Source organism: Pinus tabuliformis, chromosome 6 (genome assembly GCF_031772625.1).
Source record: "Pinus tabuliformis cultivar Carrire ecotype Pingquan chromosome 6, CPIR1, whole genome shotgun sequence".
Taxonomy (NCBI): Eukaryota; Viridiplantae; Streptophyta; class Pinopsida; order Pinales; family Pinaceae; genus Pinus; species Pinus tabuliformis.
This window is the reverse complement of record NC_142292.1, coordinates 374,721,847-374,734,749: the sequence shown is the minus strand read 5'-3', so window position 1 is coordinate 374,734,749 and position 12,903 is coordinate 374,721,847. Positions and strand designations below refer to the sequence as shown.

Sequence of the window (12,903 nt, the reverse complement as noted above, 5' to 3'; positions counted from 1 at the left end):
TCAGGTTCTTTGATGCTCGAGACTTAAGTCTTTTAGCAGACCCGAAAGAACTTTAGAACCTTTTAAATTTCTCTTTCGGGTTAGGAAGGCAGGTATCCTACCTCATTGGTAGTTTGAGAGTCAGTCCTTTTGTAGTTTTGTTTGAGTTAAGTACAGGGTTGCGTCAACCCAACTGTCTGTTGAGTTTATAGAGCTGGTGATGTTGTTCTTGACCCCGTTAATGGAAAAAAAATGTACATTATGTATTTTTTCTCGATTAATGAAGGGTCCACTCTTACTGGATCAAAAAAAAAATTATAGTTAGTTGTTATGATTATCAGATATATATATATATATACTTTAACCCCTAAGATTATAATAATAATAAAATAATTAATATTAAATAAACTTCATGAAATAGTATAGAAAATATTTTTTGACTTGTAATTAATTCAATTAAGGGAAAGTTTCATTTTTAACAATATTTTATTATTTATCAAATTAGTAAATATTTTAAAACGTTCAAATGAGTTATTTTATTAATTTTTCTTGAACTTCATTTTTTGACCATTTGCATCTCAAAAGTATATATTAGCTTGTCTAGATCAAAACATTCACATAAGTCCAAATGATGAACCACACTCAATGGTTCGAAATGTGTTGACTCTAGATTTGGAGATGTAATTTACCGGAAGATTTCACTCTTAATCATTATGGATCACAAAAGTTTGCATTCTCAAAGATTTATCCTCTTTCCATGAAGTAATACATGATTCCTCGTTTATTCAAAAAGAAAAATTCTTAGATGATTTTTGGTTATGATACTTTGGTTTTGGTTATCTACATTTTGGTGGACCTAGATATCACAACAACATAATATGTTTGAGGGGTTATCTCCCATTCAAGAGCTAACTAGTTCTGGTGAGAGTTGCATTCTAGCAAAGCAACATCAAACAAATTTGCCTAAGGGAATGTTTTATAGAGAAAAGGCACCTTTGGAGTTGGTTCATATAGATATATGTTGTACAATGCACATACAATCACTTAGAGGAAGTAACTACTTCCTAACCTTCATAATGATTACAACAAAAAGACTTAAGTATATTTTCTAACAAAGATGTCTGAAACTTTTGACAAGTTTCGAGAATTCAAGATAATGGAAGAGAAGGAAAGCGTTGAACACATCAAAGTGTTATGATCAAACATAGGAAGTGACTATGATTCAAAATATTTTCACAACTTTTGTAAGTATGATGGGATTAAAAGATAGTTTACAAAAATGTAAATACCACAACAAAATGGTGTAGTTGAAAGGAAGAACAAAGACATCATAAATATGGCTAGAAGTATGTTGAAGAGAAAACATCTATCAAATGAGTTTTTAGGGGAATAAATAACTTCCTCAATTTATGTTTTAAATATATCTCCCACTAAAACTTTGAAGAATAGAGTTGCATAGGAAGCATGGATAGGTATGAGTTGTAATATATCACACTTCACGGTATTTGGTTGTGTGGCATATACTTATGTGCCCAAGGAGTCGAAAAAGAAGTTAAATGACGTAAATCAGAAGTGAATTTTTATTGGCTATAGTGATCACTCTAATGCATATAAGTTGTACAATCCATTAATAGAGAAATTGATAATTGGTAGAGACGTTGGATTTAAGGAAAATCATGGAACGGAAGCATTGATAAATTTATATTAGTTGGCGCAATGATACCTTAGGTAGAAGATAGTGCAGAGGAGTATGTTGTATGAGAAGATTCACAAATCCAATCATTAAGTAGAAATACTCCAACAAAAACTCCAAGATATTCCATTCAAGGTGAGCCATCTACTCCAACGACTTAGTCTGCTCCCAATCCTTAATTAAGTAGTGAATTTAAATCCTTAAGGCTTAGAAATATTATAAGTTTGAGAGAGATATATGAAGACTTATATGTGAATTACAATTTTTCATAATTTACCTGTCAACCAACAAGCTTTGATGAGGAAATGAAAGATGACAATTGGGTCAAAGTAATGGATGAAGAGATGGATTCCATAGAGAAAAATGATACATGGGATCTAGTAGAATTACCATAATATAAGGATTGCATAGGTATTAAATGGGTTTACAAAAAAACTCAATGAGAAAGGAGAAATAGAAATCTATAACACTAGATTGGTAGAAAAATGGTTTTCATAGCATCTCAGAGTGGATTATGGTGAGACCTTTGCACTAGTTTCAAGGTTAGATATAGTTAGAGCTATCTTAGCCATAAAAACTCTAAACAAGTGGAAACTTTATCAGATAGATATAAAGTCAACATTCTTGAATGGAATTTTGGAAGATGAAGTATATGTGAAGTATCCATTAAGATATTAGATTAAAGGTCAAGAAAATAAGGTTTACAAGTTGAATAAAGCTCTTTATAGACTTACGAAAGCTCCTAGAGATTGATATAGCAGGATTGGTTCATATTTGATCAACAATAGATTTAGTAGAAGTAGAAATGAACCTACATTGTATACAAAGGTGAATGGGCAAGGAAAAATTATAATTTTTTGTTTGTATGTTGATGATATGATATTCAAAGGGAATTTATTAGTAGAAAAGTTTAAATTAGCTATGAAGAAAGAGTTTGAAATCACCGATTTGGGGTTAATGACAATTTTTCTTGGTATTTAATTCATTAAATGAAATTAATATATTTTTGTGTTTTAAGCAAGGTATGCCATGGATATGTTGAAGAGGGTTAGGAAGATGAATCATAAACCAACACCAACTCCAATTGCAATAGGAGCAAATCCCATTAGTAGAAGAAGTGTATGGTGCAACAACAACAATAATTTGTCAAACAATTTGCTTACACAAAGTATTGAGTGATCTACAATAGAAACAAGAGGGACCAACCTTAGTGTATTTTGACAGAAGTCATAACTCAACCATGGCTTTGTCAAAGAACCATGTTTTTCATTAGAAAAGAAAGCATATTGATACAATATATCACTTCACTAGAGAGTTTATAAACAACAGAGAAATCTACTTGGAATGTTGTAAATTAAAAGAACAATGGATGTTTTAAATTAAAAGAACAATTGATTGACATATTCACAAAGTCATTGACAAGGGATGTGTTTGAGTTTTATATATAAAACTTAGGGATTGGAAGCCTCGGTGAGACTTAGACCAATAGAAAATAATGGTCCTAAATAAGGGGAGCATTGGAGATAATTACTCCCAATTACTCTTAGTTCACTTATAGTTTTAGACAATTTACATAGAGTGTAAATTTAGGAAGTGTGAGTCATGCATGTATGATCTAAGATTATCACATAAGTTCAAGCAATTGAATCGATGCAATTTAGATGATTAAATAGACTCAAAATCACTAAAAATAGAAGTGCAAATCTTAATTGATACATACATGATTAACACTTCCAAAATTCAGACTCTATATAAATTAGCTGAAACTATAAACTAACTACGATTGATTTATCTAACCAAATTTTTTAACAATTTCTACTCGATTTTATCATAATCTTGCGAAAAATTTCATTATTTTCTGAGCTATTTAGACTACGCTATAAAATTCAAATTAATTTAAATAATAGTGGTTGACCGGAAGGGATCTTCATATGGATTATAATATTCTAAAATAATTAATGTACTTGTGTGAGGTCTTCGATTAACGTTCACTTAATTGAAGTGAAAACGGATTATAGCATTCTAAAATCTGATCGGCACTAACGACGTTTTAAATAATAATTATGTGAAGTGAAAAACATTTATTGAAATGGGCGTAGTTTAACGAGGCAGAGGAGAGAGGAGATAATTATGAGATAATTATGTGAAGTGAAAAATATTTTGAAATGGGCGTAGTTTAATAGGCAGAAAAGTTGCCTGGGAAGTTATGGAAATTCCAGTTATATTTAGAGAAAATTTGACAAAGATTTTTGTAAATCTAAATTATAGTTATTAAACTTCAAAATTTTAGGTGTCTTAGATGTTTTTGATGGTGCTGAATTCATTTCCACCATAAAAAAACATAATTCAAATACTGCATCTACAAGATTTTTTGAATTTTTTTGCCCAAATTTCGACCACTTTTGACCATCTAAACAATTTCTCTGGCTAGTTAAACAACTCCATTGAAATGGTATACATGAGTTTTTTTTATTTACACATTATTGTAACAAATTTCATGTGATTGCTATAAACACTGCACAGAAGTTTTATTAAGAAACCACTGAACACAATAAAACAAAAGTTATTACTTTAAATAATAATTATTTAAAGTGAAAACACCTATTAAAATGGTCATTAGGTTTTTTAATCTATACATCATGCAACAAATTTCATGTGATTGCTGTAAACACTGCACAAAAGTTTTGCTCGGAACTAGTGAACGCAATAAACCAAAAGTTATTATTCTGGAAGTTCTCATCGAAACCCCATATACTCGGCGCCGTTTTGAAAGCGATGCACATATATTTTGGAAGAAAATTATTACACGGAATGGACATGACAATGACAATTCTTCCTACGAACATGGCTATAGAGACTCCTCTAACATTGATCTCGGTCAATCCAGATACATAGTACAATTCAACAATGATAATAACGGACACCGGTGTACTCCAGTCACCACATCATCCCAAATTATTGATCGATGGCTATACACATTCATTCGCCTCTGGCATTTCTTAAAGTTGGCTTCCCTGGAATGTCTGGCCGAATTGCCAGTTAGAAGGAGCAGTGTTATATGAAACAATTGTCCGCCCATCACTGGTGGTGACCTTGAAGGACAGACTCTGCCCGTTCAAGAAGGAATTGCTTTGCCAGTTTTGTCCCCAGTTGCGTGACATCGGCTGCCAACTAGTATTTGACCCCTTTATAGAAACCGCCTGGACATCTCCAGCTCCCCCAACATTGGAGATGAGCACCAGGTTGAAGTATGGGAGACCGTTAATGGTGAAGCGAATTCCTCCCTTTCTCAAGCAGGGGACCCTGCATTTTAAGCCCATAAGTTAATAGCCAGACAGATTGAGACTGTGTCTGTGTTTTCATATTGAGACTGTGTTCATAGGGATTATTTTTCCAAAATGTGCTTTAAATCTGATTGATTTTTCGAACTAATTATGTAATTAATCTTAAAAAAAACTTATTTCTACGTTATACATCACAAAAATCTTAAATCTAACCTAATCTAAATATCTCAAACCTAATCAAAATATCTCATACAAATTTGAAATTTGCAGCTACTTTCCGAGAACTAGGTGCTGGAAAAGAGAAAAGTACGAGGAAATGAGGTTGGAATACGAATTAAGGATGGACCAATTAATTACCTTCTGTAGAGAATGGGAACGATCCCACTCTTATACTTGGCGATCTTTTCAAAGGCTGGCTCCGCCATGTCAAAGTGCCGCAGGGGTGGATTGCACCATCCACCGTTGTTGTTGGGGAGGGCGTTGTTGGGTGGGCAGAAGTTGGTCGCTGTGACGGTCACACTGCCCGGCAAACACCACTGCGGGTCATCGATACATTTCATTTCGTAGCACGCTCCGCAGCTTAGCCCGTTGTTGAACAAAGCAGTGCTAAGAGCAGCAGTATCGGTTCCGTAACCTTGGCTGTACAGATTCCCATATCCACACGCCCCTCCTGGACCAAAAAATTAACCCAGTTTAATGAGATGCTAATTTATATTGATATAGGAAAAGATATGAAGTTATGTAACATTACCCATTGTCCCAGAAGCATCAACGCCACCGTAGAATGTGGCATGACCGAATTCCCATTCGCCAAATCCATGCACTCCCGTTAATAACCAAATCAATGTCAACAATGGCATCACTACAAGGCTCTTAACCAGTTCCATGGATCTGCAATATATCATATCAAGTAATTAGAAGTAACAAGCGCAATGAGTGAGCTATGGCTGTAAGTTAAAGAGTTGCACCTCTTTGAAAATCCTGAGAATCAAGGAGATGTGAGGCAATAAAAATGACTTAAACAAATGAGAAGAACTTATCTCTTTGGATTTAAAATGAGGATTGTGCTGTATATATAGATGTGCCAGACCCCTATCCTTTCAATAGGTGTAGTATTCAAGCATTTTTGTGTCTGGTAGTGCTGCATCGTAAATTGATGTTTGAACAGAAATGTGTATTGTTGAGTAAGAAGCACATGGGATGTGCATGCACGTGGACCTGCACATTCTGCAGATATGAACTAATGGGCAGAGCCAGAGTGAAGAAGTGGGCCCCATAGAAAGGGATATTTGTTCAACCAAACTCTATATATCATTTGACAAAATATTTTGTTTGGTATAGTTTATTGTGAATTTGACCGTGTTCTTTTCATCGAATTTGTATAGTTCAACTCGCGTGGGTCCAGGTGAGCCACAATTTGTGTACCCTATATTATTGGATTGTATTGTTTATTGAGGCTATAATTTTGTTTGGATGGTTATTTACTTAGAATAGTTGGACTGTTTGAATAGTTTTATGGGGAAAATAGATTCAACTCATCAAAAAAGTTGCGGATATCTAAAATAGTGACACTTGTGACAACCATAATCCAAATTTCTAAAATTCCTTATCAAATTTTATCAAAATCATAGCCAAATTTCTATTCTTGGCAGACATCTAAAATAGTGACACTTGTGACAACCATAATCTAAATTTCCAAAATTCTTTATCAAAGTTTATCAAAATCATAGTCAAATTTCTATTCTTTTAGTCACCTACTTAAATTACACTTTATTTGATTTCTTTTATATATATATATATATATATTTATTTCTAAATACAAATTTTCATATTTAATTAAGATTAAAATATTTGAATCATATTTTTTAATCTATATATAAATTTCACATTTTCATCTTTTAAAAATGATTTATATTACGGGAAATTTCAATCCCATCACAAAATTAATTAAAATATACACCTTTAAAAAAAAATCAAAACATAAATAACGGGACAAAACTCTTTTATAAATAACCCTTAAGGATTTGAAAATTGATATAATATTCTATAAATCTTACACAATTTGAAATTTTGATAGACAAATTTGTTATTGATGGTGGTCCACTTTGAAAAAGTTGAAGTGTTTTGATTGTCTTTCAAGAGAAGTGTGATTTCATTTGTTGATGTTTTCATTACACCAAAACCCACATATCGTAATAAACTTTCAAACCATTATCATTAACTTTTTGAGTGGTCCTAGGGTGGATCACGGAGTGGTGGTTAATCCATGTGAATTCACAGACCTTAGTAAACTTTCAAATCATTATCATTACCTTTTTGAGTGGTCCCAAGGTGGATACCAGAGTGGCTATTAGTCCATGTGATGGATTCCCAACTTGGTGAGTGTGAAAATCCAACACCAACTACCTCCCTCAAACGCAAATCGAAGAATGGGCCAAGACTTTGATACCATGTTGAGGTTTGCAGGCCTTAGTAAACTTCCAAACCATTATCATTACCTTTTTGAGTGGTTCCATGTGAGGTTTACAGGCCTTAGTAAACTTCCAAACCATTATCATTACTTTTTTTAGTGGTTCCATGTGAGGTTTGCAGGCCTTAGTAAACTTCCAAACCATTATAATTACCTTTTTGAGTGGTTCCAGAGTGGATCCCAATGTGGCGGTTAGTCCACAAGATCGTGAAAATCCAACACCAACTACCTCCCTCAAACACAAATCGAAGAATGGGCCAAGACTTTGATACCATGTTGAGGTTTGCAAACCTTAGTAAACTTCCAAACCATTATCATTACCTTTTTGAGTGGTTCCAAAGTGGATCCCAATGTGGCAGTTAGTCCACGTGATCCCAATGTGACGGTTAGTCCACGTGATCGATTTCCAAAATAATAAATGTGGAAATCTAACATTATATGCATAACATCTGTTTGAAACTCTATTCCTTTGTAGAATTACAATAATTTTTATGTTTTCAAATTGAATATACAAATCTACCCAGATTCATAAGTTATAAAAATATAGAATACACCGGTAATAACAGAATTCAAATTCAAATCCAAATCAGGAGAACATTAAATTTTTAAAATAAGACTTTTAGAAAAAAAAACTTATTCCTATGATATATATATATATATATAAATATAAATATATATAATTTTCTTTCACTACCATACATGCTTAATTAAACAATGTTACCTTGTAATCAATTCTAACATAGAATCCCATGATTATATACTTAAAAAACTTATTCCTATTATATTATATTATATTATATTATATTATATTATATTATATTATATTATATTACATTACATTACATTACATTTTATATATATATATAATATTAGCTTGCAAGCCTTTCACTACCATGCATACTTAATTAAGCAGCTTTACCTTGCATTACCTTGTAATCAATTCTAATAAAGAATCCAATGGTTATATACTTTTGTTTCTGGCTATGTATATTTTGAAATTAGAATATACTACATAACTGATTTCTATTTCATTATATTAAATAATGGTAAATTTTAATATATATGTCTTAATTATTTTTTAATTAATTCAATTAAAGATTTTATTTTAAATAAAAAATCTAGGCACTTAAATGGTGATAGTAATATGGTAATACTAGACAAGTGTAATTTAAATTTTCAAAAATTGCTACTAAATTTTATCAAAACCTTATCTAAATTTATATTGTTTTCAAATCAAAATTTAACATTTTAGAACTTTTAAAAAATATTTAAATGATGTAAACTTCAATCTAATCACAAAATTAACTAAAACATAATCCTTAAAAAAATCAAAACATAAAAATAACTAAACTAAACCCTTTCATAAATCACCTTTTGGGATTTGAAAATTGATATAATATTCTATAACTCTTGCACAAATTTTGATAGATGGCGCTGTTATTGATGGTGGCCCTGGAGTTTTGAATTTTGATGTGATATTTTTCCTTGCCCGGCAAAACGTTAAAGTGTTTTCACGGTCTTTGACACAAAAATAAGTAAAACGTACACCTTTAAAAAAAAATATCAAAACATAATTAAACTAAAATCTTTTAAAAATAAACTTATGGGATTTGAAAATTGATATAATATTTCATAAAAGAGTTGTGGAAGGAGGTTGAGGAGGAATTACATTAGGATAGTTAAAAGTGGTCTGAATTTGGACAAAAAAATTTAATAGAGGCAATGTTTGAATCGTGTTTTGATGGTGAAAATGGATTCAGCACCATCAAAAACATCTAAGACAGCTAAAATTTTAAAGTTTAACAATTATAACTTGGATTTACAAAAATCCTTCCCAATTTTTCTTTAAATATAACCCAAATTTCCATGACTTTCTAGACAACTCCTCCAAATGGTGGCCCTCGAGTTTTGAAGTTTGAAGTGATAGGTTTCCTTACGCTGGAAAACGTCAAAGCGTTTTAATTGTCTTTCAAGAAAAGTGTGATTTCACGTGCAAAACATTCTCACAGTCTGTAAAATGGCACTTCCCATATGTTTGAACCTCCATCCCTTTGTGAAAGTAAAGTAAGTTTTATGTCCACAAATTGAATACACAGATCTGCCCAGCTTCATAAATTGTTAAAATGCAGAAGATACAAGTAATAGCAGAATTCAAACCCACATCAGGAGAACATATTATTAGACCCTGCCCCCTTCGTGGCAGTAGGACTATTGTAATCGTTTCTAACATTTTCATTACTCCCTGCCCAGAAACCGAAGTTTATTAGCTCGGTTTAACCCAATGTCTTCAATCTTTTTCAGTCGTTGCAACATCTGCAGCACCTTTTTTCTAGGTATGAGCTTGGTCGAACCGTTATTTTAACTAATAAGCAATTTAGAGGTTTTATTTGGCCTCAGATCCAAGAAATATGTATTAAAACTTAAGCTAAATAAATTAATATAAAAAAAATTAGTTTCAAGTCACTAATGTTAATATAGTTCGTAGACATTTTATGGTTATTAATTAAGAGAGTATATATATATATATATACATATATATATATATATATATGCAATAGTGTCGAGGATTTAGAAATAAATCACACATGTTTAAATATTTTTATGGTTACCAATTAGGAATATATATATATATATATATATATATATATATTTAATGTTTGCAATGGTGCCGAGGATTTAGAAATAAATCACACATGTTTAAACATTTTTATGGTTACCAATTAAGAATATATTTTTTTTATGTTTGTAATGGTGCTAAATCACACATGTTTAAACATTTTGAACATATTGCATGCAGTACTCCACTTCTCTGCATGATATTCCACTTGTCTTCACTTCTCTTGGTTGTCTTAACTTCTCTTGGTGAGCCATCTCACTCCTCATTCACTTCTCATGGTGAATTCCAGTGATTATCTACATATTCTATATTGGTTAAGCCTTCTTAGAGCCCCTCCTCAGGGCCTTCTATAGAGCAACCTGCAATGGGGTGCTTTGTCTGCTCCTGCAATGGTGCACTTTTTTCTTGGCTTGATTATCTTTCTATTTTCTATTCTAGGCTGCTAGCTGTTGGGTTTGTACTTGGAGGGTATTCTAGGTTGTTGGCTTTGTTCTTGGCAGGAGATTATCATAGAAGGAAGCAGTCCCAACCAACCAAGCAGTTGATTCAACCGAGCACGAGATTCATTTGGGAAAGCGTTAAAATATGTTGTATCACATATCTTCTTGAAAAACTTGGTCATCTACTCGGGGGTTATGATATTCCTGCAAGGCACAAACACTCTTATCTTTTACACTGTTTTTAGTAACTCCTACCTACTTATGATATTTCTTCAGGGCACAAGCACTCTTATCTTTTAGAATTTTTTTAATAGCTCCTACCTTACCATATGGAAAATAATGAATGGTTCCAACGTGGTTTCTTCTATTTTTTCCGCGCAAGTTGCAAGACGTATAGTTCCTCGATTTTTTCCATGCAGGGTGCAAGAAGTATAGTTTAGTGTCTTGAGAGAAACCTATGGATGTTCGGGGGTGCATCTTTATTTCCAGATTGGTCTCACTTACCATATGCTTTCATTTTTTTTCCATGTAGTCAAATGCTAAAGCTATGTTATTATTTTATTTTTAACAGAATGTTTAAATGATTAATGGTTTGAAAGTGCCAATATACAAATGGTTAAAATATTGTTTACACAAAAGCTTTACATTGATAGGCAATATACAATAGTGGTATAGAATGCTCAAGTCTCGAATTGGTTGAAGGGTTGTAATCATTGTTATGAATTGAATGATGTTTTACTGTGTTACAATCTTTCACTGGAAGGTGTTGTTATTGCTAAATAAAAAATGGAAAATTTATACCTAGAACTTTGGGGATATGGCAAGATTTTGATTTCACTAGCAAATCAATGGTATATTCACATTTGTTGTTATTCTTGAGAGGTTTGTTGTTTTATTTCTCTATTGTGCAAGGTCCTTCATTCGAATAATAGTTTTTTACTCGTACATTTATTGCTAATATCGCAAATTGATTTGTAAGGGTCGTAACCGTTGTTATGAATTGAATGATGTTTTACTAAATTACAAATATTCAAACAATCTTGTAATGGAAGGTGTTGTTTATACTAAAATAGGAATGGAAAATATATGCATCAGACTTGTTAGCGCTCAAATCTACCTCAGGCTGAGGAAGGCAAAACTCGAGGCCACATCAAACCAAGCTCAACCTCGTAGTTAGCCCTACGAGGACAGGAGAGGGCTCTCTCCGGGTCTATCTCGGAAAAATATCTTCAAAGGAGCTGAGATGACCAATAGTGAATGTTGATCTTAGGCTAGCAAATAGATATGAAAAGGGGTTTTAATGAATGATGGGGTTTTTTGGGCTGCATGGAGCAAAGACAGCAAGAGCAAATATTTAATCAAAGGCACAGATTGTTTCATAAGGCGAGGTAGGAGTGAAGTTTAACAATTAACTTTGAAATAATATGGGATGAAAAGACTATTTAAAGAGCTGAAAAGGGAATTAATCAATGAGTCCTTTACAGACAGAAGAAAATTACATAAATACTGAAACGCTCTTTCAAGGCAGAGCAAATAAATTGGGTTCTACCTCCCTCACTGTAAAGCATTCAGCTGGAAATGATAACGAATGAAACTATGAAACATTACAAAGACATATGAAACAAAAGAAAAGACAAATGCTAAACTTTCACACCACAAGAATCTTACAAATCAGAGCTGTATTCTTCAATTAATCTCTGTCAAACAACTTTACAATAAAGCTCTCTGTTCTCCTCCACGCACCTCTCAGAACTCTCTCCCCCCTTTCACCAATTTTTTTTTCAATACATTAAATAAACCTCAGAAAGGAGATAACTGATCGATGAAAATAGGGCATTGTTACATCAATAATCATGAAAATAGGAAAACTCTGCTCTAAAAGGAATAGCGTTGTATTTGTTTGTTGATGACCAATGAAAGGGCGGAAAACCGTAGCTAAAGACCTTTCCGAATCACAACTGAAAACAAAAATAGGCCCCCAATCTTACTGCTCTGTTGCTGTGGATATCTTCTCTCTAATTTTGGCTCTCGGACTATTTATTTCCCCGTACCAAATAAAACCAAATTTTAATAAAAATAGAAAACAGAGTTCCGAAACTACTGCACAAACTCTAATCGCTCTTTTTCAAATTTTTGTTCCTTCTTCGTTAACATTCTCACTTCTTCACCCTCACTTGGATTATGAGGTGTACAGTCCTCTTCAACAGTTTTCTTAATTCTTCATTTGCCGCCATTCCAATCTGTCGTATTTTAGATCCATTCTTTCCAACAAGAATTTTTTGATGGCCGAGCTTAAACACAATGAAATGTTGCTCTATCGCTTTAGTTTGTGTTTCACAGTTTCTCCCAGCTCTTTCACAAGAGATATTACCCTCGGATCAGGCTTTATAAGATGCCGATGAGTATTAACCATTACTATT

The 12,903-nt window shown here is 32.6% G+C and overlaps 1 protein-coding gene across 1 annotated transcript; it reads right to left on the bottom strand.

Annotated features, from left to right (window-relative positions):
* Nucleotides 1-4,627: 4,627 nt before the first annotated feature.
* Nucleotides 4,628-10,297, bottom strand: LOC149258863 (expansin-A10-like). The gene is made up of 4 exons (XM_089373620.1): nt 10,281-10,297; nt 5,708-5,847; nt 5,314-5,626; nt 4,628-4,975 (listed from the first exon to the last, which is right to left on the bottom strand). Exons 1-4 carry the CDS (start codon nt 10,295-10,297, stop codon nt 4,672-4,674), a joined length of 774 nt encoding a protein of 257 aa, XP_089229746.1. The 3' UTR covers nt 4,628-4,671.
* Nucleotides 10,298-12,903: the final 2,606 nt, after the last annotated feature.

Coding starts and splice junctions, on each gene's coding strand:
- LOC149258863 (XM_089373620.1), bottom strand. Junction 5,627..5,707: donor TGATGCTTCTGGGACAATGG/GTAATGTTACAT, acceptor TTTTTGGTCCAG/GAGGGGCGTGTGGATATGGG. Junction 4,976..5,313: donor GTTCCCATTCTCTACAGAAG/GTAATTAATTGG, acceptor CTTAAAATGCAG/GGTCCCCTGCTTGAGAAAGG.